Below are 26,435 nucleotides of genomic sequence, written 5' to 3' on the forward strand. Positions count from 1 at the left end.
GCTGAGTTAACTAGCACCTCGCCTCGTGGGAAGGAAAAGGGTTAGGACTGTCTTGAAGGGAGTTTTCACATTAAGTCAGAACATAATTTATAATAATTTTATAGTAAACATGTATCAAGTCCTGCAGATCCCACCTCTCAGCCATCTGTCCTCTCTCTGGGTTTCTTTTTTTTACCACAATGATTCTCCTTTATCACTATCTTTAATAAATAAATTTTTAAAATCATGCCCCCACCTCCATGCCTTGGGCTAGAGCCCCATGAAGGTGCAGTGCCTTTCACAGGCAAGTGATCAAGCTGGCTCTCCCCTCCCTCCCTCCCCACCTGCCAGGGTGCTTTGGCTGCAGGCTGGGGGGGTGGAGGAGGCAAGGCCTAGGGGTGGAACATTCTCTACTGCAGGGTCGGCCTCTGAGAAGTCCTGCAGCCCCATAGCCTCCACCTCAGAAACTCATCCAGTGGAAGAGAGTCCCTAACAGGATCAAGAGGATACCTGGTGGCAGGCCAGGAAGTGTCCTTGTGCTGGCCGGTCAGCTGGCTGGATCTCACTGATGGGAGCAGAGGAAGAACAGGTGGGAGAAAAGAGGGGGACTTTCACATCACATTCATACAGAATGGCCACACTTCCTTCTCACCCCTCAAAGTCCTGGTTCTTCAGAGGAACAAAGGACTTGTCCTGACCTGTTTTCTCCCTAGAGGATCACACTCTCCCATAGGAACTAGACTCTCACCCGGTCACCCCCTGGGCCTTCTGGGCCCTTCCAAGGTGTCCAGTGTTCTAGCTATGTGCTCATTCCACGTGTTTCAAAGAACACTCTCACGTCTCCCAACTAAGAGAACAACGGACATTATTCTCTCTCAGTTGAGTGACCAGAAGCCATTCCACTCTCACAGTACACTGAGAGCTCTTCGGGGCAGGTACCGCACATACTCACTGGTGGCTCACAGTCATAAGAGGAAAGTCCAAAGCTTGGGCATCCGAAAGCCACAACAGCACCAGCACACGCCACGGGCTCACCTCCCCCGTCCTCGCAGGCCCACAAAGGGGCACTTGGAGAATGAATCCTCCACGGGGTGATGTGGCTGCTGCCAAAGCCACCAGGGAGAGCCGGTGAGGGGCTTCTCAGGGTGACACCCAGAGAGCAGAGAGCTGAGAGAAATTCCTCAAGCTTGGGTGAGGACACAGGGGCCTTGGGTGACCTGAAGAGAAGGGTACCAAGTTCTTACTTGCCCTTCAGCCCTACCTCCGTCCCTTGGAATTAACCTTGGATTCCAGTGACCCAGAGGCCCAGAGGCACCCCAGTGTCCCCGTGCAGCCCTCCTGACCCTCAACTTGGGCTGTTTTCAAATCCTTGACTCTCATGGCGTAATGTAACTTATGGAAAATTAGTAAATTCAGGGAAAATAAATCAGAACAGTTGTTGTGACTGTTTTTTAAGAAGGAATATACTAGAAGAAATAGTAGGGATCAGGTAGCCAAAAGGCCCAGACCCACTGACCCTCCCCACGTGACCTGGGACAGAACAAACCAGACGGGATTGCAGGACTTTGGGGAGAAACACAAAGGTGTGTTTTTAAAGTTAGGAAATTATCTGCAATATCATTCAACCATAAAAGAAAGGAAGCACTGATGTGACACAGTTGGGACGGTTGGAGGGCCTCTACCCTAAATGGACCTCACAGACATTATGCCAGGAAAAGAAGCCAGACACAATCACAACCCTACTGTGACCTTTTACAGACAAAGCCCCAGAGACAGGAAGGAGCAGCTCCTGTGGGCAGAGTGAATAAGGAACAGAGAGTGGCTATCTACAGTCACAGGACGTTTCTTGGGGTGATAAAACTATTTTGGAATGAGCGAGAAGTGATGGTTGCACGACACTGTGAGTACACTAAGTGCCACTCAACTGCACGCGTTAAAATAGTTGTCATGTTCTACGTGAGTTTCAGCTCTTCCCAGAAAGAGAGAAGGAAAACAGAAATCAGAGAGAAGGGGGCAGAGGGAGGAGGCAGGGGACCATCTCCCTGAGAACCTACTGCTGGTATGTCATCTGCGGGTTCCCCATACACAGGCTGGGCACACCCACATTTCTCAGTGGGCCTGCTGGTATTTGGAGCACGACTGTTCTCATGGAGTGACCACTGAATACCCCAAAAAGCCGTAACTTCCAGCAACATCTTCACCTGTATGGCTCCCTTCCTTCACCTGCAGACCTGGAAAAGGCCAGCTTCTTAGAGGTGTCAGAAGAACAAATCAGTTAATACCCTAAAAAGAATGTCTGGCACAGACTAGATGCTTGATACATTTTTTAATTCACATAAAAAATGGTATATATTTATGGTATGCAATAGGATGTTTTAATTTATGTACACATTATGAAATGGCCAAATTGAGCTGATGAACACATCATTCCCCACATACTTATTACTTTTTTATAGTGAGAGCATTTAAATTTGCTCCTTTTGCAATTTATTGTAAACAACACACAACTGTATACAATAAACTATATATGGTCTATAATTCTTTAATATAGTCCCTCTGTTGTACAATAGACTTCCTGAACTATTTATGCAGTCTAACTGAGCTTTTGTATCCTTTGATTAACATCTCCCCAATCCTTGGCCCATAACTGCCGCAGTCTGGCTGGGCACAAAATCATGAGCCACTCAAGCTCCTGCTTTATTTCCAAACTTTATTTTCAAACTTTATTTCCAATTCCAAAACTCCCGCGAATGCCACGCACGAGGCCTTCTCCTGGGATACACCACACCAACTGGAAATTCCTCCTCTGGAAATCCCTCCTCTCACACTTCCCCAACCAAGGGGAACTCTCCAGGAAGGTGGACAGCAGGGGTCTAATATCCAATTGAATACACATCTTAACATAACCATTATCATCTCAATAGCTTGCTGGTGGCACCTCTCAACCAAAAATGCCATGCGTCATTCCTACTAGGCTATGGCTCTCAGCACACCACCACCCAAGCTATTGGTACACCACTCTGCTCTCTGCTTCCCATGAGGCTAACTTTATTTAGATTCCACTGTAAGTGAGATCATGAACTATTTGTCTTTTTGTACCTGTTTATTATCGATGTCCTCCAAGGTCAGCCATGTCATTATGAACAACAGATTTCCCTCTATTTAAAGGCTTAATAGTATTTCAGTGTATATGTGTGTGTGTGTAAATAGACAAACATTTTCTTTATCCATTCATCCATCAATGTCTCTTCCGTTGATTCCACATCTTGACTATTATGAATAATGTTGCAATGAACGTGGAAGTGCAGATATTTCTGGAACATACTGATTTCATTTTCTTTGGCTATATGCCCAGAAGTGAAATTGCTGGTAGTTCTATATTGAATGTATTGAGAAACCCCCATACTGTTTGCACAGCCATTATATTCCACCAAACGTGTGGCGGAGAGATTTCAATCAACACTTTTGTCTGTTTTGCAATAGCCCTTCTAGCAGGTGTGAGATTAAATTTCATTATGGTTTTAATTTGCATGTCTCTGATTTTTAATGAAGTTGAGCAACATTTTCAAGACTGCTTGCCATTTGTGGGTCTTCTTTTGAGAAATACCTGGTCAGGATCTTTGTCTCTGCTTGAACTGGGTTGTCTGTTTTCTTACAATTGAGTTATTTGAGTTTCTTACACAATTTCAGTACTAACCCCCTTCCCAGGAGTGTGGTTCACAGTTAGTTTGAAGCAATTCCAAGTGTTTATTCTTGGGTTTGCTGCCTGTGTTTTGGGGATTGTACTAAAAAACCAACATGAAGAAATCTTTTCCCTGCATTCTTCTAGTAGTTACAATTTCAAGCCTTACACATGAATTCCAATCCATTTTTTTGAGTGGATCTTTGTATGTGTTATTCTTACTGAGAGGATGGGGAAGCTCCAAGCTTCAATATGATACAAAAGAAAACTAGGAGCTTTCCCCATGACCTGTCTTCTTTCCTTCTCAATGCCCACATTCTAGAAGTGGATGGAGTAAGAAGGCCTTCCAGGAGCTCTGCCACTAAGGAACATCAGGTCCAAAGACATTGAGGGGCGTGGGGACTTTCTCCTCCTCCAGCAGACCTAGAACTTCTGGTCCAGGAGGAGGGGAGGCAAAGAAAATGGTCTATTTGCATAGTTAGCAACACTTTTTCTAGCAAGCAATTATTTTAAGGTTGAAGGTAGAGGTATAAGAGGCTGGCAGTGCTCTTCAGTAAGTCACGTGGTGAAGAAAGCATACAGCAGTCCTGTGACTGTTTGTACCTGGACTAGGGAGGAGGTGCTTCCAGATATTTGAAGAGCCAAATGGAATTTCCCATATCAAAAACATGCTTTGTTCTTGTGTGACTTCTTTTTAACCTATGTATCATCATTTTAGTGGATGGATATACACCCTAGAGAAGACAGAAGCAGCTGTTCCCAATCCTCAGACCCTCTCCTCGCCCCACCCCCTGTACTGTTTCCTTCCAGGATCAAAAGTCCAGCTAAGCAGGGTGTGGTGGTGTACACCTGTAATCCCAGTGGCTCAGGAGGCAGAGGTAGGAGGATGGTGAGTTCAAAGCCAGCCTCAGAAACTTAGCCAGGCCCTAAGCAACTCAGTGAGACCCTGTCTCTAAAAAAAAAAAAAAAAAAAATACAAAATAGGGCTGGGGATGTGGCTCAGTGGCCGAGTGCCCCTGAGTCAATCCCAGGTACCAAAAATAAGAAGAAGAAGGAGAAGGAGAAGGAGAAGAAGCCAATGTATCTCTGATACACAGGCAGGAGTCACAGAGTCTGAGAAGGACCTGGAAAAACACTGTCCTTTGCAGGCTCATGAAATGAACTAACAAGAAAGTGTTCAGGAATCCTTGTGCGCCCTCCTTTCTTACCCCTGGTAGCAGAGCGTGGAATACCCCCAGCCCCCTACGCCCTCACCATGCTTCAGGGCACTGCACACAGCAGCATAGAGGGAGATCTATAGAGGGATCTATGTGAGGCTGGTGTGAGGTGGCTCCTTAGGCATCCCTTCTGGCCCCAGCCCTACTCACTGACTCAACAGGCATTCTTTGAAACCCTGTTTGATGGCAGCCAGGACTAGGCTGGGGATCCAGCATTTCTAAAGAAATGGCTTTCCAGTTGAGGTCAAAGGTAAGGGGTTTCTACTTAAATTTATAAAACTGCATTTTACCCAAACAGACAGACAGACAGACAGACAGACACACACACACACACACACACACACACACACACACACACAAGTTCTTGTTCTTTGTCTGCAATACTTACCACCTGTTATGGGTTTGAGTGTGTCCCATGCCCCAAGTTCATATGCTGTGAGGCCCGAGCCCCTGGTCCCTCAGGACATGACTGGATCTGGAGACAGTCTTTACAGAAGTAAACAAGTTGAAGTGAGTTCATTAGGGTGAGCCCCAACTCAATGTGACTGTATCCTTCTAGAAAGGGAGATGTGAGAACACATAGGCACAAAGGAAGATGTCATGAAGACACAGGGGTAGGGGACAGGGTGATGGCCATCTACAAGCCAGAGAAAGGCATGGAGTAGATGCTTCCCACACAGCCCAGAAAAGAAACCCAGTGTCTCAAGAAAGGAGCACGGTTTTCTGACCAGCCTGAAGTCATGAATGGAGGAGCCTACACACTATCCTTTCCCTTGCTCATCTCCAAGATCCCAGGCTCCAGGATTAGGGCTTGTCCCTTGTCATCTACTCACAGTCTCTCAGGAGACCAGTGGATTCACCTCTGGAGAAATTAGCCCTGTCCAAAAGAAAGCACTAATCCTGATCCACCAAATGAGGTTTCTCTGGGTCAAGAAAGTCTGTGGTCAGCAGTCAGCATTGGATTCATTTTATTCATGTTTCTCAAGTCATGAACAAATATTCAATGTTGACTAGACATTCAATGAAAGCCCCAACAAAAAAAAAGAGGGGAAAACAACAATAGGGAAAAGGAACTCAAAGGAACCAGAGGCAAAGTGAAGAATAAGAGGGAAGACCTCAAAAATTAGCATTGAACATTCTATGGCCATGTGTTTTAAAAAAAAAAAAGAACAAATTTAAAACATTATCATCAACTATTCTCAAAATAAAAAAAGATACTTTATAACCAGAAAACAAGAATAGATGCTATTTAAAAGGGGAACAAAGAGCTTTAAAAACACTTTTGAAAATTAAAAATATGATAGCAGACACTAAAACATAAGAGTTGGAAGCCAGGCATGGTGCCACACACCGAGGCAGGAGGATCCTGAGTTCAAAGCCAGCCTCAGCAACAACAAGGTGCTAAGCAATTCAGTGAGACCCTGTCTCTAAATAAAGTACAAAATAGGGTAGGGGATGTGGCTCAGTGGTGGAGTGCCCCTGAGTTCAATCTCTAATACTAAGGGAAAAAAGAAAGAAGAAGAATAAGAAGAAAGAGGAGGAGGAGGAGGAAGAGGAGGAGGAGGAGGAGGAGGAAGAAGAGGAGGAGGAGGAGGAGGAGTTGGAAGATACAGTTGAGAAAATCTCCCAGGAAGTAGAGTGAAAGATAAAGAGATGGACAATAAGTAAGAGGAGTTAAGAAAATTAGAGAACAAGCCCAGGGGTCCCAACCTTTGAGTAAAAGTAGCCCTAGATAAGAGAACAATGTAGACAGGTCAGGAACATGAGTTTTCTTATTAAAAGTTACCACAGCATGCTCAACACAATGAAGAGAGAAAGAGGGGTCAAACCATCTCCTCATGAAATTCCATAACACCATTGCTAAAAAGAAGCTTCCAGAAGGAAGAGGAAAAAAAGCATTTTATAGTTACAAGTCACAGACCAGGAGTCAGATTTTTTAATAGTAATTTTGGATACTAGAAAGCAATGGCATGATGCCTTTCAAATTCTGAAGGAAATTTTATTTCCAGACTAGAATCCTATACCCAGATAAACTTTCAGTTGATTGAATAGTAAACATTTTCAGACATAAAAATCTCAAAAGTCTCAAAAAAAATAATAATTCCTAGGTATACCTTTCTCCTTAAGTTAATTGATGAGAGTTGTTCTGGTTATTTTTGACTGTGTAGGAATGTACCTTAAAGCTTAATGGCTTAAAACAACAATGAGTTGTTATTTTAGTTTACTACTTTTCCTATGAGGAACCTGAACAGAAAATAAGAGGGGTTGGAGCAGATGGGAATGTTAGCATCTCTTTACCTCTCTCATGTGTCCTGTCTACAAGGACTAGTTTAGGCTTCCTCACAGTGTGGCAGCTCAGGGCCAACCTCTAGAGACAGGAAGTGAGAGATGAACCAGCTTGGGCTTCCTCACAGCATGATGGCTCAGGGACAGCCTCAAGAAACAGGAAATGAGAGGTATCTGAGCCTGGAAACTGGTGCACTCTCACTTTAGCTACATTCTGTTGGCAAAGACGTGACCTATTCAAGAAGAAGGGACAAATCACACCTCTCAAGAGTAGTAGTGTTAAAGAATCTGTAGACATCTCTAATCTTCCCCAAAGAGTAACTAGGAAAGAGAAAGCCTGGGGAAACAGAGGAAAGGCAAAGGCAGTTGGGAAGGCGATGTGAAAGACACAGAAACAGCCAGGCCAGACGGAAGGCCATGGAAGGGGGGCTCCAGGATGCATGAGTCCACAGGGGGCTGGAAGGAGCAGGACAGGGATTACCTGACAGGTCTGACCACACGGAGGGGAGTGCAATTGTGACAGATGTGTCTAGTGTGGGGGTCAGTAAGTGAGACATGTATAGAAAACTAAGCAAATGGGTAAAGGGCATGATGGCTATCTCCAGGGAAAGAAATGATAAAGTTATGACAGAAAGGAATGAAACATGGTGTACCAGGGCCTGGCTAGGAATAATATTTATATGGTCATAACAATCTAAGTCTGGGTATGATGTAAGTAAAAATAGCAGTACACTGATCTTCAGAGAATACGTTATAGTGAGAAATCTTCATTTTCTGTGACAGAAACACAGTTTATAATCAAAAAGAGGCAGGCACAGGGGTTTAGCTTAATAGTTGACTATGTGCTTAGTAGACTTGAGGCCCTGGGTTCAAGTCCTGGCACCAAAAATATTTTTTAAAGTGCCCATCCAAGCAATTACTTAGGAATATGGAATTAAAGAACATAGGAATAATAGGAAAGAATTAAAATGGTTACCCAAGAGGAAAGGAAATGAAATAGAGAGGGGTCTGGCAGGTGAAGGGTATTTTCATTACAAACTCAGTATAATTTATTAGGTATGTTCACACATTACATCAATGAAGAAAGGACACATAGTAAGACCCTGTTTAGTATAACAAAATAATGTCCACATGTGTATCAGAACTTATAGAAAAAGAAGTTAAAAAGTTCCTACAAATATGCAAATGGATTAGAAGTGGTTTGGGAACCAAATATCTACCAATAGATGAACACACAAGCAAAATGAGACATGTACACACAATGGAATATTATTTGGCCTCAAAGAGGGAGGATTTCTGACATGCTACAATATGGATGAAACTTGAGGACATTATGGAAAGTAAAGCAAACCTTCTACAAATGGACAAGTTCTGTATGATTCCTAGAGAGGAGGGACCTAGAATGGTCAGATTCAGAAAGAAAGAAAGTAATATTACAGTTGCCAGGGGCTGGGAAAGAGGCAACAGGAAGCCCTTGTTTCATGGTACAGAGCTTCCATTTGGGAAGTCCTGGAGATGGTGGTGATGGCTGCCCAGCACTATGAATGTACTTAATGCCACTGAACTGTGCCCTTAAAAATGGTGAAGATGGTAAATTTTAAGTTATGTGTATTTTACCACCACCACAAGAACAACAACAAAAAAAAGAGTTGGAGGAGGGAACATTTTAGGAAACTTTCAAATTTTCCCTGTTATTTGACTCTTCATAGTGAGAATGTGTTCATGAAACACTTGCATGGATAAATAAGACTAAAGGAATAAACTAAACAGGAAAAGTTAAAAGATAAGTTCAAATGCTCTTGGGAAGGAAAGAGAAGGGAATGAGGAGAAAGAAGGGGAGAGGGAGCTGCCAGGAGAAGGGGAGGGGAATCTTGAGGAAGGGCATGGAAAGATCTCAGGGAAGGGAAACATTAAAGGAGCTCTTTAAGTTGTTCCACTGAGGTATGTGTACCACTCCCATATATGAGCATGCCTGTACCCAAGCATGCCCATACCCGAGCATGCCCACTCACCAGCCTTATGAGAACTTCTGTTCAACAAAAAAGGTAAAAAATGTTTCAAAAAGCCAATCTTGTGATGTTGGCTTTCATATTCCCTACAAATCCTGATGGGAGCATTGTATCAGGCCATTTTCTGTTACTATAATGAAATCACTGAAGCTGGGAACTTTGTAAAAGAAAAGAGATTTGGCTCATAGTTCTGGAACTCAAGGCCTGGCATGGGCTTCTGCTCAGGTCTGGAGAAGATCTCATGGTGGATGGTGTCACAATGGGAGAAGAGATCCCATGGAAAGAAGGAAATCAGAGAATGGGAAGGGGCCAGTCTTGTGACCGCCCACTAGGTCCCCAAAGAGCTTTTAGTTGGTGTGTTATACCTATTGATATCTATCCCATTGAAAATCATAACAAAGTTTTTCAAGTATTCTTTAAGACCCCACCACCTCTCAGCTAGGAACTGAGCTTCCAATACATAAGTCCATGGGGAGAGAAACCACATCCATAGCAAGCCTTAAGTTATCCAAAATCCTCCTGTTGTTGGGGCAAATAGAACACTCTCACTGTATGCATTATAGGGTAGGATGGCCCTCAGCAAGCTGGGACAGTCCCAGAGTCTGGGGGACACGCTAACAGAAAAAAACTGAGGGTAAGCTAATCTTTGAGAAAGGGGAGAACAATCCCAAGAGGGGGGCCTGGGCTGTGATCACAGAGTTTCTGGGAGGAACCTAGGAACAAACCCTTGCTGGAAGGAAGGAGGGCAGGTATGCAAAAGAAATTTCACCACCTCTTTTCTTTGGGAAGGAAACTGTTTCCTGGGCTCTCATGTCCTGAGAGTGGCTGACCCTGTTCAAGATTTCCACTATATACACACCGCCACACCACACCCCAACACCCTCTTAACTTCAAAGGCCCGTTGGGGCATGGGGGGACTAACCACAGAAGGCCTTCCCTAGTCTTGGGAGTGGTCCAGTTTATTTCTGGCCTTCTGTGGACATTTACATTAGCAGGACGTTAATACATCCAGAGGTAAGATCACTATCTTCTAATCTGGAGAGGAACCTGAGGTACAATGTGAACTTTCAAACTTTCATGACAAAGTTTTTCTGATATCAAATAGATATCAGAATCTTTAACCATTTGGGGAAAAAAGAATATGAAATGTCTATGCTATTACTACAACTCTGAAATCATGAAGTAAGTAAACAAGACATAGAAAGAATGGCAAAGTGTTTGTTAAGGTAAAAGATGTCTTTTTCCTTTTTCCTTTTTTTCCCTTATCATATGCAGCCAGTGTGTCTCCTCAACAGTTCCTCGTCTACGCTCAAGACGACCTATCAAGACAGATACTCTCCTCATTCTGAGGTGCGGGGGAATGGAACCCTCTGTCTCCTGCAGGTTAGGCAAGTGCTCTACCACAGAGCCAAACCCAGCAGCCAAGCCCAGTGAGGGGGAGATCCCCCAGTGGCCAGTGGTAGTCACACAGGCTCAACAACCAGGCTCTGCATGCTGGGCTGGCTTTCTCTGGGTCCCTGCACTGAGGTGGTATAGGTCACTAGGAAGTGCCTTCTACTTGGCCAAAATCAGTATCTTGGATCTTTGACTTCTGTCCCATATTTTAAACTGCAGTTATTTAAATTGAAAGGGCAAAGAGGCAATAGCCCAGGAACACATTAAGGAGTGTAGAAGCAGATAGGCAGAGAGGGCTTTCACACCCTTCAAATTTAGTCCCCAAAGAGCTTCGAAATCATTACAAAGTTTTTCAAATATTTAAATCATTTGTAAGTAACAATAGGTCCATTAAGTGTGTCTGAAAATAACTATTTTCCAAAGCAAAACAAAAATAAGATATATTTCCCTTTAATGTCTGTCTTAACAGAGGCAGTTGGGGTCTCAGTCTCTGCTCCTGTGTTTAATTTGCTGGAAAACTATACATCATGTAGTCTCTGGAAGCTGCCACTGTACAATAGTTAAAGAATGAATCTGAAAAAAGCCAGTAACAAATGTAAAAATAACTTTGAATTTGGTGAACCTTCTTAAAGGGTCTTGTGTACCCGGTGGAAACTAGCAACGCACTTTGAGAACCATGACTTTAAAATCTATGTGTGGGGGGATTCCACCTCTTGGGTCCCCTTCTTCCTCCGGGAGAAGTCTTTTCTGCTGTCCTTTAATAAACTTCTAATTTCTACTCTGACCTTGCCTCGGCGTGCTTCTTTGGTGTTATTCTTCAACATCAGGGAAGCAAGGACTCGTCACCGGTCAACAGCAGTAACATATTGGAGGTCCCAGACCGAGATTCTACACCAAGGTAAGTGTACGCACCCCATGTCTGTTTGAGGTGCATCTTTCTCTTTCTTTCTGGAGGGTAAGGTGGGCACCCGACGGCTACTTAAACGCAACTAGTGCAGCCGCCACTCTTCAAGACTTGGGTGAGAGGTTTCTCGGCCTAGGCAGCTCTCAATCACCTGTTCAATACAGAGCAGGCATGTTGGGTTCTGCCAAAGCCGCTTCCAACTTTTCTGTCTGGGCCCGGAGAGCAATTGGTGTGAGTACACAGTGTCCTGAATCCCGGTCTGCCTCGGATGCGTGGAGGTGGAGGAAGGAGTTTGGAACAACCGCGGAATTCTGGTCTGGGCTACTCTCAGACGATTCTTAAGGTTCCTTTCTCTTGAGCCCCCTTCAGGCGGGGGCGCCTGAATCCTGTTTTCTTCTCACTCAGACGGGAGCTTCTCTCTCTCCAATATGCCAGGTGGACCACTAGCCTGCGTATTGAAAAATTGGGATAAATCTGAACCTCCGACGCTCAAGAAAAGGCGACTCATTTTCTTGGCCTGGCCTCAATACAAACTCTCTGATGGAGAAACCTGGCCACCAGAGGAAAATATCAATTTTAATACAATTTTACAGTTTGATAAAATTTACAAAAAAGGAAATGGTGTGAGGTGCTGTATGTTCAGATTTTCTTTGCTCTAAGGGAAAATCCTAAATTATGCCAACAGTGTAAAGTAGACTTAGCTATGATATCTGCCATAAAGAGAAAAAATCTTGGACTCACTCAGGAAAAAGAATCAAGAGAAAAATTTGGGCTGATCAAAGTACATACTCCCTTCCCCCTTCAAGACCTAAGGCAGATAAATGTTTTTACCCTAGTTAGTTTTGTTTTGTAGTTTTCTCATAAATGGCTTAAAGATTGCCTGTTAATGTTTTGCAGAGGTACTGATTTAAGAACACACAACCTGGGTTAATTTAAGATAATAAGTTATAATAAGTCATCACCTACAGGATAGAGAGATAGGTACTAAAGCACAGTACCCTTAATATAAGGCTGTTAACTTATTTGCTAGATGTTTAAGATTAAGTTTTAAAATTAAAGTTAAATCAAAAGGGCCAAGAAAACCAATATTTGGCTCTTGCCCTCTGAATCAGTCTGAATCAGAAAATAGGGGACTTCTCCAAAGAGCTCTGCAACTCTAGGCCACATAACCTCCTGATCAGGGAGATTAATGAGACCAGTGGAGGACAGAAAGCCAATCAGTGCATTTGCTGTGAAGAGGAGGGTCATCAAAGAAGGGAGACATCCCTGATGCTTCCGAGGGAAGCCACATGGTCAAGCAAGGCCTGGACCCATCCTAGTGCAAATGGCACTAGCAGAACTGAGAAGCTGCTGTGAAGTTCCCGAGGACTCCCAGGGTAACTCAGCTGACTGTTAACAATAGATGGAAACAAAAGTCAGTTTGACTTGCTTCATCTTAAACACTTAGCAAAGACAGTCAAAGCCAAAACACAGCTGTTCCTGTACATTTTAATAATAATAGTTAAATGTAACTTCCATAAATAAGTAAACTGGAGGCTACAAAAGAGATTCTCAGACAGGAATGCCTGATAATTATCAAAAGGAACTGCCAGAGTAGTTTTTAGCTTAAGGTCTTTATTTCTAACCAACACAGGTAGGCTTAATGTTTGCTAGTATGGTTATCCAGCCCTAAGTAACAGAATTAAAGATTTCTCTATTAGACACAGGTCATACTAGTAAAAGGATTTTGCAAGATCAGATGATATTAAATTATTAAACTGTACCTTAAGGGAAGGACATCTGTAACCCTAAAAGTTAAATGTTGTGTTTACATCCCTGACATTTCTGGCAATGTGACAAATATCCTTAAAGATTTACATGCTCAGATAGAAGCCATGTCCTCAGCAACCTTGTCATGGAAACAATATCTTAGCTCCTGGTTCTTGGTACTTCCTGGTGGTAAACATTGTTAGTCTTTGTCTTTGCCATCATACTCATTGGCATATTCCTGTGCTATGGGATTTATTGCTACATCAATATGGTTCCAGTACTAATGAATTCTTGTTTCTCTTATAGACCACCCATCACTCAAATGGCCCTCCAGCCTATCATGGACCACTCGATAGACCCGATTTTTAAAGGGGACTCCAAACTGCTTGCCCAACACATCGTCCCTTTTCAGCCTGAAGAAGCCAGAAAGATCTTCTTCGCCCCCCTTCCTTACAGCAGTAAGGAGTTCCCAAATTAGAGGGGGGAATGAAGCCAGATTTAAAGTTAGGTAGTCAGTGTAGTTAGGTAAATTGGGTCTAATACGGAGTGAAATCTAAAATGGAGGCCATGCTGAGAATGACTCAGGGAAAACAGGACAACTCATGGAATGTTAATGAAGTCCCAGAAAGGCCCTAGGCCAAAGTCCACCTCAAAGAAACGTTAATGAACAGCCCCCAACAGATTTGGAGATAGCCCATCCCAGAGAAGTGATAAGCCCATCCCAAAAGTCCTTCCTGCCCATTTGGCCCACCTGTGTCCTAACCCTTCCCACCTACATTCCATCACCAAAACTATAAAAAGGGGAAACAACTGCACTTCCATGGATTCCACCTCTGGGGTCCCCTTCTTCCTCAGGGAGAAGTCTTTTCTGCTGTCCTTTAATAAACTTCTAATTTCGACTCTGAAAAAAAAAAAAAAACTATGTGTGGGGAGACCCTCAAGGACATACTCACCCCACACCTCCCACTTTCAACTCCCTGAAACTCCCACCTTCCTTCTGGGTGACCCTCATGCAGGAACACATATTCCTCTCCAGGGACATGTTGACTTGTACTGAAGCCATCTCCTTCCCTCTCAGCCCAGCACTTTCTAATGTAAGGATCCGGTGAATCGTTGGAGAAAGAGACCACAAGAGACCAGCTTCGTGCAATGGGCAGGAGGGAGTTTATTGAAGAGGATCCTAATTCAGCGCACTGAGGCTCAAGGCTCACTCAGGAAGGGAGAAGGGCCCAGAGCCCAGAGCAGAGGTCAAGCAGAGCTTAAGTATGCTTTTTGGGGATGGAAGGGGGGGTGGGGTGGGGGGGGCTTTGCATACATCAGAACAAATCATCAAGAGGCCAGGATAATTGAGACCCCTGAAAGGAGCCAGCCCCCTGCCCCATAGGACTCAGGAGAAAATAGAGCCCACAGGAGGCAGTGCAGAGTTCTGGTCCAGACCAGAACTTGCCAGTAACTGAGCCATTTTCTCCACCCAAAATGAATTGCACCAAACTTCCTGCCCACCTCTCGGGGCTGTGATGGCATCAAATGACATTGTAGAACCTAACCTTAAAACCAGAGTACACCTGCTGCTGTCCAGCTGCCCACTCTGCACACAGTACTCCAGGGGACACTGGGAGTCCTCAGCCCTTGACCCAAGGCATGCCCTGGCAGGGTCAGTCCATCCCTGCGGCCCACACCATCTCCTTTTCTTACCCCTTGTGCTCACCAGGGGTAGGACACGCGGGGTGGGGACTCAGAAGCAGGTTTAGAATCCTTTAGGCCAATCCTTCCCTCCACTCAGCGGAGCGCTGTGGCACGCGGCGCCCACCTTTCGCCCCCACTCTTCCCTGACACTTGGGGAAGGGAAGCCCCTCATCTGCAGAGGTGACGATCAGGTCTGTCTCTCCTCACAGGCACACTTCACGCGCCCTCGCGCGGAACTTCCCACTGGGACGCCCTGGGGACTGAGGGGACACGGCGCTGACAGGGGCTGCGATCACAGGGGCTGCGATCACGGGCAGTACCTGTGCCGGAAGAGCGGGCAGCCGCCCAGAAGCCTGCGCAGCTCGTTCTTGAGGCTCCAGAACTCGCCATCCAGGTAGCGGTGCAGAGAGGAGTCCCAGAGTCCCAGGTCCTGTGCCGGCTCCATCCCGCCCGCTGGCGTCTGGCTCTGGGCTTCCTAGGAGCTCCCGGGTGTGGGAACTGGAGGGCACGCCCTCTGCGTCTCACCTCACCATGCCCCTCTCCGCCCGTGCACTTGTCCTCCCGCTGCTCACCCGCATACCCGACGACTGCTCCCTCCCTCCCCTCATTGCCCTGCGCGGAGCCCCTCCTTGGGTGCAAAACAAAGAACTTTCCTAGGTGCTCCTGCATTGCTCTCTATCCCCTTGTGCTGGGCTGGTCAGTTGTCCCTCCAGGTTTGTAGGTCACAAGAAACAATATGTGAGTCTTAGGAGGGGTGCTGGTCTGAGCCATCTCCCCCAATGAATGGCTCCCAAGATCCATGGCTCTGGGCCCAGCTCAGCTGCACCATGGCTCCAATCCTTGCCACCACCAGCCGGGTATTATGTTTCCATGATTAGGAGGGGACCCAAGGCAACAGGACCACCATCCAGGAGCTGGGGGCTGCAACTGGAATGCTCACCTCCTCTCCCAGAAACCTCCCTTTCTGTCGTTGTCATGGCCAGTGACAAATAAGTTCTAACTTAAGTGGAAAACGTTCCTTCCTATCTTCTGACTCTCATATGCTTTATTGACTCTGCATTTAAATACACAGGAAACATTAGCTGTTCCCCTTCTTCTAAATACTAGTTTGCTGGCCAGATGACCACTGTGGGTGTGGTCTGCTGTCCTTAGGTTAGGGGATGCCATCTGTATGAGTTTGCTTTGGCTGCTTTAACAAATTACCACAAACCAATTTCCTTCAGACAACACAAGTATATTCTCTGGCAGTTCTGGAGGCCAGAAGTTCAAAATGGGTCTTCCAAGGCTATTCAAATCAAGGTGTTAGCAGGGCTGGTCACCCTCTGGGAGCTTCACAGGGAAATCAGTTTCCATGTCTTCTCCTGCTTCTAGAGGCTGTCTGCATTCTTGGCTCCAGGACCCTTCTTGTCTTTAATATGCATCACTTCAACCTTTGCCTGCATGGTCCATCTTCTTTTGACTCTGATCTTCCTGCCTCCCTCTGATAAGGACCCATTTACATTGGTCCCACCCAGGTAATCCAAGATAGCCTTCCTGTCTCAACGTCCTTAAGACCAGCAACATCACTTTTGCCATATAAACCAACACATTACCAGGTTCCAAAACACTGGCTTTGAACCTGGGATGGAAGGAGCTTCATATTATATTTGACATTTAACAAAACTGTCACCACTCATGGCTAAAGAGCTCATGGCTCCAGGAGACACTGAAAGCACAAGGTGAATATTGCCATTGGCTGTGTCTGACAAGGCATTATAAGCTTTGTCACCAGCTTAGAAGAGACATCGTCAGTTTGCAAGCAGGAATGGAAAGTGCAGGGATTTTCAGGATTGGAAGAGGCAACTGTTTCCCAACTACTAGCAACAAAGATTAAACCTCAGAAGCATATTTGTGGCAATAAAGACCAATTAAAACTCAAGACCCTGGGGCTGGGGTTGTGAGTTCAAGGATAGAGCTGCCTAGCATGTGTGAGGCCCTGGGTTGGATCCTCAGCACCATATAAAGAGAAGTAAATAAAGGTATTGTGTCCATCTACAACTAAAAAATATTAAAAAAAAAACACCTTAAGACTCTCAAACTCTACACACTTGCCCCTGTGGTAAGAATAGAATCAAATGTCTGACATCAACCCTTGTTGATGGACTTCAGGGATGCCCAGCAAGCCACCTCTTCACTCCCAGGCCCTGTCTATCTGAGAAACCCCCATCTAAAGGATCACAGGCTGCTACATCAAAGTACAAGAGAATGGGTCAGATCCCCCACTAGCTGATAAAGGGCACCCCGAAGCAAGAAGCTTATTCTGGCCTATCCAGAAGATACTAGAAGAATCAGTGTGTCCTAAGACTACCACCTGTCCTGTGAATGTTTTGTAATAATAATAGCAAGTAAAAGTGGTCAAATAAATGATTCAGTAGAAACCCTCAGGTTGCCTTGGCTTATCTAGTTCCCATGGCCACTGGGTTAGTTTTGTAGGGTTGCCATACAAATGAGCACAAACCAGTTGCGGTAAAAGGCAGAAATCTATTCTCTCACGGACATGGAGGCCAGAAGTCTGAAAAGAAAGTGTCAGCAGTGCTTTGATTCCAGGGAAGAACCTTCTCACCTCTGCCCAGATTCTGGTGGCTCCTGGCAATCTTGGCCATTCCTTGGCGTTAGCTCATCTCTCTGATCTCTCTCTCCATCTTTACAGGCCCTCGTCCCTGCGGTCTGTGTGTCTTTAAGTCTCCTTCTTCTAAGATGTACACCAGTCCAACTTCAAGTTAATCACATCTGTAAAACTGTATTTCCAAATTTTTAGGCCACATTCTGAAATTCCACGTTGACGTTAACTTTTTTCGGTAACACTATTCAACCTAGATTACCCACCTCAAATTAATCACTGACCAACAAGGGAAGAAAAAAAACCATAATTGGCTTAGAACTTGGGTTTGTTTCTGCATCAACCATGCATCAGAGTAGCCTGCAATTTTTTTTTAAATGCTCAGTAAGTGGCAAAACCCATATACCCCAACCAGTATATCTAATTTCTAGAGATAGGTCCTAGACATCTGAATTTTTTTAAAAGTTCTTCTTCATCCCCAGTGATTCTATTGGGTAGCCAGGGCTGAGACATTGGCTCAGACTCTGATTCTCAACCCTGCTGCATAGTGGAGTCCTACACTGTTAGAACAATTGGTGAAATTTAAACAAGATGGATTACATAATATCACTGAGCCAGTGTTGGTTTCTGATTTTGATCATTGTACTATGGGTCTTTAAATGAATGTTATTGTTTTTAGGAGCAAATTGAAGTGTTAAGGGGTAACAGGGTAAATTTCTCTAAAGGAGTCAGAAGAAAAGTGAGTGGGGGGATGCACATTTGTACACAAGTGTATATGGAGAGAGAGGAAAAATCAAATATGGCTTCTCTAAACTAACATATTAACCAGAACTTTCTCAGTTATAAAGCAATTTGAATTCTCTTCAGCAAGATGGAAATATATTGGCTCATAAAACTCCAGAAAAACTTGGACATCATACTTGGGGAAGGTCAGAAGGTCACACTGAGACCAGGAGCCTCAACTCTATCAGTCTCACTCTCTGTCTCTGGATCTCTCTCCCTCTCTTGTCCCCCCTCCCCTAAATCAGGCTGGTCTCTGGGGAGACCTAAGTCCCCAGCAGATAGATAATAGAGGCTCACAGTTTCCCAGCCCCACATTCCTCAGCTTTCGACATCAGAAATACTTTCGTTTCTTCCTCATCTCCAATTGTGATAATTTGACTTTGATTGACTCAGTGTGGGTCGGGTACTGCACTGATCAGCCAGCTGCTGGAGGAGAGGAGTGTCCCAAGCAACTATATGAGGACATGGCTACCCTGCTATGGCTGGTAAGTCTGGTGGGAAGTGTTGCCCACTCCACCACCCACCCAGCTGCTCTACACAGCAATATCCAAAAAAGCATTCTGCTAATAATTCTCCTTCTAGGCGGTCAGTAGCATAAGAGCGGTCAAAGGACAACAGGCAGATGGGCCTGCTTCCCTTGGCCAGGCTCCGAGATCCTCCATGAAAAATGCTGGGGAATACCTGGGGAGAAAGGTGGAAGTAAGAACCCCGGGAACAAAGGAAGTCAGTGGGCTTGTGCTGAGGATGGACTCCTCCACAGAGGCTGATATCTGGATGATATCCATAGGGGCTGCCTGATAGTACAAGCCCAAGGCCATAATGTTGCCTTGGGCTTTGCTCTTTGGTGCTTCTGGGCCCTGAGGCAAGGCAGGGCCCTCAGCTGGGCATTTACAGAGGAGCCTTCATGTAGCAGCTAAGTGGGTCTTGATGTGGATCTGGTGGGCAGGTTTCTTTTAAGCTGCACCCATAGATGAACGACCAGGAGTGCTGACTGACTTGCCCAAGGGCACACAGCTCTTGGTGGCCTCCCAAGCACCCTATCCAGGGCTCATGCAACTCAAAGTCATGCCCTATGTCACACTGCTCTAACCTGAGGGGCCTCAGTAAACGTTCTGGATGCTGCTCTTATGGAGGCTTAGGGCACAAACACTACACACTACCTTTAGGACTCAGGGTTCTGTGGTCAGAAGCAGCCTGTTTCCAGGGGCACTTCAGTATGATTTGTAGAGGTCATGGAGCCATAAAATGTTAAGAGTTGGGGGCTGGGGTTGTGGCTCAGTGGTATAGCACTCGCCTACCATGTGAGAGTGCTAGGTTTGATCATCAGCACCACATAAAAATAAATAAATAAAGATATTGTGTCCAACTACAACTAAAAAAATGTTAAGAGTTCCAACCCCTGGGGCTTGTCCAACTAGACCTTCTTTTCAGATGAGAGTGTGGCATCTTATGGGTCATCTGGCCACTGCACTGAGGTTTGAAGAGAGAAAAATGTGGATATCGTAATGTCTGCCTAATTCCCAGTACTGCCCAGCTAGAGTACTTCTGGGGTTCTAGTAAAGGTATTTTACTACTCAGATTTACCTGGCTCCTGCCTATGCAGAGCTTAGCCCCTGACCAAACCCTTCCATCCTTCTTCTCCAGGAACCTTGAGAGGCTTTTCCTATAGATCATGAGCACCTCTGCACCTCCCCACCCCACATGCAGCCCTGGGCTGGGATAGAAGGTACTGGGTGGGGAAAAGAACCAGGAAACACAGCTTTCCTTCATGTCATCACAAGGGACAACATTTGCAATGGGAAAACTGGTCTTCCCCAGTGTTTTTATGTAAGTAAGCCTTTTACTTACTGTTCTCACTTATGCCAAGTGCTAGACAGGAATTCCGGGAGAGGGAAGGGACAGATTCCTGAAACAGCCACCATGTTGTCCTCAGGAATGAGCTCGCCTCCAAACAGCCATGGCTTCATTATGAGATCACCCCTGATACAACAGCCTCTTCTTCTCCCCAGGATGAGAGCCTTCCCACAAGTGGACTCTGATGGACTCACTCTGGCCTCCATGAGGCCCACAGGCACAAGTGGCCTCCTGCTGGGAATACATGCTTTGCTCCTTAAAGTTCCCAGCAGGCAGGCTAGCATCAAGGGTTCCCAAGCACTCCGTTCTTGGAAACAATTAGGCTGTGAACTGTGATGGTTCTGGTCCTGACTCCACAGAGAAAGTCCAGCCAGTTCTGGATTTATCTTTAATTTGAGTTGGAAATAGTATGACTTCACTGTTTATTTTTCACTGACTTGCATGAGCTACTTCTGCTCATGAAAAAAATCCAGAAGCAATACCTACCCCACAGCAGTGAGCACCCAGCACCCAGATTCAGATCTCTAAATGCCATTCCCTACTAGGGGAACCAGAGCTCCTGGAGAAAGGCTGATTCCAGGGCAAGGCAGGAATGTCTGAGATGAAACTTCAGTGTCTCTGCAGTGCCATAAAGCAAGGATGTCATTCTGGAAGTTTTGTCAAAGGGACACAAGAGTCCTTCACCAGCCAAAATGCCCAATTTGAGCAACAAGAAAAACATAAGCAGCTTAAGAAAGGATTTAAATCACACACACACACACACACACACACACACACACTCACACACTCACACACACACGAAATTGAAAATAGCTTGCAAAATTCCTCAGCCCAGGGAAACATGAGGCCAGAGACCTGGGTCAACCAGATCATTCTGACACAGCAGAGCAGCCCTTTCCCATCTGTCACAATTCTCACCTGGAATATGTGATGTATATTTTATGAATATATTTCAGTAAATAAGTGTGAAAGAATAAAACTTTTGAAATCATTATCTGGCAATTTCCAGGAGATGATGGAGGTGGATAGGTAGTGGTCATCAGGGCTACTAACACTGGCTAATGACAGGTTGGCAAGTATGTGGTAACAGTCATATTAAACTGCTAACACCAAGCTCCCTAGCCATGACACAACCAGACACTCTGGCTCCTGTGGTGACACAATGGGAAGCACAGGACTCCACCTATTTAACTTTTCTGAGGGGAAAAAAGTTGAACACAAATCTAATCAAGCCTCTAGGTCAGGCAAATGATATATCAGAAATACAAGGGAGGGACCAGTGTTGTAGCTCAGCAGTAGAGCACTCACCTAGCATGTGAGAGGCCCTGGGTTCAATCCTCAGCACCACATAAGAACAAATAGATAAAATAAAGAGATTATGTCCAACTACAAATATATATATATATATATATATATATATATATATATATATATTAAGAAATACAAGGGAAAAAAAGACATGTTAAGAGATCCCATAAAGATGAACTTAGCTAAAAGCTAAAAATGCATAGCAAATGGTCAAGTATTTCAACAACAACAAAATGGGCATAAGGAAAAGGAAAGAGAATTTTTAAAAAATATTTTTAGTTGTAAATGGACACAAATCTTTATTTATTTATTTATTTTTATTCCAGGACACCTAGAAAATGAAAGGGCAGGTACCCGTAGCCTCCCTGTTTCTCACCTGCACCCCACCCCATGGTCACCAAGAGGATAGGAAGCTTCCCTCCTGCCATTTTAATCTGACAGTTCAATGGTACCATGGTCGAGGTATATGGTTGCAAATCTTGGTAGACTGCATTCACAACTCTTAATGCATCTAGAAAGAAAACATTTGGGGAAACTGCCCATGGTTCCAGTATAATTTTCTCAAAGAAAAAAAACCTATAAGTATCATTGAAAATATGTATGAATCAGGATAGAAACTTGGTCCTTTAGATAATGCTGGACACTCCAGGAAAACTGATTCGGTGCTAAATAATTTAGTCAGCTTCTTGAAGTCAGTCAAATGGATTTATAGGAGGGTCTCCTTGGGAAAGGCTGCCACAGATCTCCTTTGGAACAGAAAGGTCCAGAAAACTGAGAAAACACAAAATAAGTCCCTCCCAAAAGAGCTTTTTAATTTAAAAACAAAACAGAAAAGTCATAAAGAAATCTGGGTGTTAGGTTCTCGGGAGATTTGTTGACTTAATGATGGCCAAGTGATGGAACAGGGGCAAATGTTATATCAAGTTTTAATCCAAATAAAAGATACAAACACTTTTTTTAAAGTACTTTTTTGTAGTTGTAGATGGACACAATACCTTTATTTTATTTATTTATCTTTATGTGGTGCTGAGGATGAACCCAGGGCCTCACTTGTGCTAGGCAAGCGCTCTACCACTAGCCCCAGCCCCAGCCCCTGGCCTCAAACACTTTTCAAAGCTTACAAAATCTGTCTCTCTCCATGTTGCAACTCCTGTCCTACTTTAGCACCCTTACATAAGCAATAAGGCAAATAAGATTACATAAAAACTTTTTTAAAAAATGAGAGAGAATTCCAGAAAGAACTACACCCCAAATAACAAAAGAACAAGAGCAAGGGAGCCCAGGAGGAAGAGTCTCACCAGCACTTACAGGAGGCAGCAGGAGGGGATACGAAAGCAGACAATCAAACTGAACTACTCATTGGCCCCAGACCTGACGTAGGTGCCCTGCACAGTGCTGACTCCATCTTGTCATGTCTCCTCTCGGCATTTCTGTGCAGCTGATTTTTTAGGTAGATTTTAGTCCCTCCACCTAGGAAGGTCTGGAGTCCTTCAGACAAGAGTGTTCCAAGGCCAGGAGGCAATGAAGCCACTGAAGATCCTGTAGGCACATCTGAGCAGTGTAGCATGGGTTGGGGAGACAACTATTTTGGGTATCTGAACTGTCAATGGCAGCAGCCCCCCCCCACCACACACAGGGGTGTGATGCTACAAGAACAGCTGGGAAATACAGGAAGCATCGCAGCCAACCCCTGAAACCATATCACCAACACCTCCCCCCATCTGGGTAGAATGGTATCAGAGCACACAGTATGTCCTATGACCATATTGTGGTCAGAGTGAGCCATTTGCCACACCAGGCAAGTTAAAGGGCCCTTTTTCCCCAAGAGGGAACTTGCTCCACTGAAGAGATAGAGAATGCCCCTGGGAGAACCATGGACTCTACTCCAAGACATGAGGCTGAGGAACTGGTTGATTTTGCTGGGGAGATAGCAGACCCAGCCCAAAGAAAATCAAGCAGAGGCTTTCAAAAGGATGTGTGTCCAGGCCCCACTAGATCTGAGTTAAGGGAGCTCCTGAGGAGGCTGCCTACATTCACAGTTCATGGCTATGGCTGGAGTCAAGACACTTAAACTCCCTAAAGTTCTGCTTTCCTATCTTAAAAATTGAAGTGAGGGTCCCTCAAGCATGATGCTTCCAGGGTGGAAGAGGGGACATAATCCATCCCAGGTACCGCATGGATTCTTGGAGAGAGAGGCAAGGTGGTAGAGACAGACTCCTCGTGACAGATGAAGAGCTTTGACTTTGTTCTTGCCATCCAGCAGAGGCCGGATGCAGGGACCCTGTGATGGACCCAGCCCAGCTCTCAGAGTGGATGGGAGAACAGTCACAGCAGCACTGCCCCTGAAGAATAGAGAGGGGCTTTCCCCTGAGTGAGGCATGTGGCCCAGGCATGAGGGCAGTGTTGTTGACAGGGAGGCAGAGATGGCATGTGCCTGGCATGTGCAGCTGTGCTTGTCTTGAGCCAGCTGCACCTGGTTCAAGCTAGAGATGCAGGAAAGTGCCAAAGGAGCTTCAGAGTGGACCTGTCCTGTACCACTGCCATCACTGTCCTGTACCACTCAACCTCAGGAGATTCCTTTGGAGTCTGGGTTCTTCTTTGCCTTTCCACTCATTTAACTCTCCCCAAAAGGCAAGCAGTGGGTAGAAAGCTCAGCTTTGCTACCACGAAGGAATCTGTAATATTGGTAATGAACAGCTGGCGTAAGTTGTTTGATGCCTGGGAAATTCAATGGCTAAACCTACGCATGTGCATAGATGACTCCATTTCAGTGTTCTTGGTCTTGAGGAATATTTGTTTAGTCATATTTGTACACTCTTCCTCTACGGCACTCATAAATTCTGCACAATCGTGAACTTACTTAAAGCAAGCACCCAACCTTCTATTTGTATGGTAACATCTCATAAGGAAAATGCTAATACAGTAAGGCCCCTTTCACGCACTCCTAGTTTTTCTCTGAGGATGTCTGGAGTCAAGATCTAAGAGGTAACCCTTGGAATATTCACAAGCTACATTATCCTGTGTGCCCAGAGCACTAAGGCAAGGTGTAGTAGATAATCAGGATCATTTTTAGTTAACATGGCCTTTATTTTATGCACCCACTGCCTGGTTTGAGGTCTATGGCATGGGTCACAGAGCAGATATGTACCAGGGATATGTCCAGGTGATCAGCTTTGTTTAAGAACTCAAGTAAGCTTCCCTGGGAAGAGACATTTTTAATGTGTCTTTGTCATTTCAAATCTGGAAAAAAAAAAAGTATGTCTGTATAACCTGTGCAGAGGGAAGAAAGCCTTTGCCTGAGTTCTTCAGTCTTCACCCATGACTATGTTTTATCTACCATTCTGGCACTGAATCCTTTGCAATACACTTTGCTGTAAGTATAATTTTATAATTATATAATTTTATAAGTGAGTCATGTGACTTCTTCTAATGAATTACTAAACCAGTGAATAGATATGGAACCCCGGAACACACCTAATTTTAACAATAAAATTTCTAATTACTTGGAGTTGAGCAAAATCCTAGATATGAGCTATTGAATAGCTTGAATACCTCACTCTAGCTTTGCTGATCTGAGAAAACCATCATAGAAACCTTTAACTCTCTGAGTCTATTAATTCTCTTTCCAATTCTTTGCCTCTTAATAACAATGACATATATGCTGATGCTGATCACTGATGTTTTGGAGACATCCAAAAAGGAAAACAACCTAATTACACTTCCTCCCAGAGAAGTAAAATAAGAGGAGACAGAAATACATAGGAGCAATATTTTTGGTATATTATTGAGAATAAGTTGGCATTGGTTTGAGCTAAATTGTTCTAAATGATGCTAACTAGCTGGGAGTGGTGGAGCACATCTGCTACTCAGGAGGCTGAAGTTGGAGGATCATTTGAGCCTCTGAGTTCAAGACCAGCTTGGGCAACATAGAAAGTCCTTGTCTCAAAAAGAAATTAATGAGTAAAATTAAATTCAAAATTTTTGATTATGTTAATTATAATCATCAGAGGAAAAGAGAAGGCAATCAAAATGGTGTCCAAGAAAACAACTAACACAAAAGAAGGGAGTAATGGAGGAATTGAGGAATAAAATGATACAAGACACTTATAAAAAATGCAGAATTATTAGTAACTGCATTAAATGTAAATAGATTAAACTCTCCAATTAAAGACAGATATTGGCAGAATAGATAAACATCCCCCAGTCAGGTACTATCTATAAAAGACTCACTTTAGTTTTAAAGTCACAAATAAATTGAAATTAGAGAGATGGAAAAAGATATTCCCTGAAACATTTACCCAAAGAGAATGAGTGGCTACTAACGTCAGACAAAACAGACTATAAGACAAAAATCGTTACAACGCATAGGGAGGACATTATACATTCACAACAGGATCAATTCATGAAGAATATATGATGTATGTACCTGGTAACAGAGATCCAAAATATATGAAGGAATACTAACAGATTGAGGCTTCTGCCATGCTCTTTTGGATCCCTCACTCTGGGGAAAGCTACCTGCCATGAGGATATGCAAGAGTCCTGGGGCAGTGGTCCATGTGGGGAGGAACTGAGGCCTCCAGCCCACAGCCGGGACAGCTCAACAAGAATAGTTGGGAAATTCAATGCTCTGCTGTCAATAATGGATGGCACAACTCAATAAAAGACAAACAAGGGGGCTGGGGTTATGGCTCAGCGGTAGAGCGCTCACCTAACATGTGCAAGGCCCTGGGTTCGATTCTCAGTACCACATAAAAATAAGTAAACAAAATAAAGGTATTGTATCCAACTACAACTAAAAAATAAATATTTTTTTTAAAAAGACAAACAAGGATGTAGAAACTTGAAGAACCCTTGAAACTAGACTTAATAGACATATGTAGAACATTATACCAAACAGCAGCCAAATCAATGTTGTTTTTAAGTGGCTCATGAAAAATTCTCCAGGATAGACCACACAGGTGGTCCACAAAATGAGCCTCAG

General features: G+C 44.4%; 1 protein-coding gene and 2 long non-coding RNA genes across 3 annotated transcripts in view; 1 reads left to right on the forward strand and 2 right to left on the reverse strand.

Moving 5' to 3' along the window:
- LOC144369054 (acyl-coenzyme A oxidase-like protein) overlaps positions 1 to 15,484 on the reverse strand; it is a 250,112-nt gene extending 234,628 nt beyond the window's left edge. The window contains exon 1 of the mRNA XM_078028126.1: positions 15,228 to 15,484. Coding sequence (XP_077884252.1) covers positions 15,228 to 15,352 — 125 coding nt within the window. The 5' untranslated portion in view covers positions 15,353 to 15,484. The remainder of the gene's footprint in view (positions 1 to 15,227) is intronic.
- Positions 14,059 to 17,330, forward strand: LOC144369055 (uncharacterized). Its single transcript, XR_013428486.1, has 3 exons — positions 14,059 to 14,484; positions 15,117 to 15,301; positions 16,422 to 17,330. It is a non-coding gene; the product is annotated as an uncharacterized LOC144369055 (long non-coding RNA).
- Positions 17,331 to 17,407: 77 nt separating this feature from the next.
- Positions 17,408 to 20,483, reverse strand: LOC144369056 (uncharacterized). Its single transcript, XR_013428487.1, has 2 exons — positions 20,138 to 20,483; positions 17,408 to 17,684 (listed from the first exon to the last, which is right to left on the reverse strand). It is a non-coding gene; the product is annotated as an uncharacterized LOC144369056 (long non-coding RNA).
- Between the last annotated feature and the right edge of the window lie 5,952 nt (positions 20,484 to 26,435).

Source organism: Ictidomys tridecemlineatus, chromosome 12, assembly GCF_052094955.1.
Source record: "Ictidomys tridecemlineatus isolate mIctTri1 chromosome 12, mIctTri1.hap1, whole genome shotgun sequence".
NCBI classification, from domain to species: domain Eukaryota; kingdom Metazoa; phylum Chordata; class Mammalia; order Rodentia; family Sciuridae; genus Ictidomys; species Ictidomys tridecemlineatus.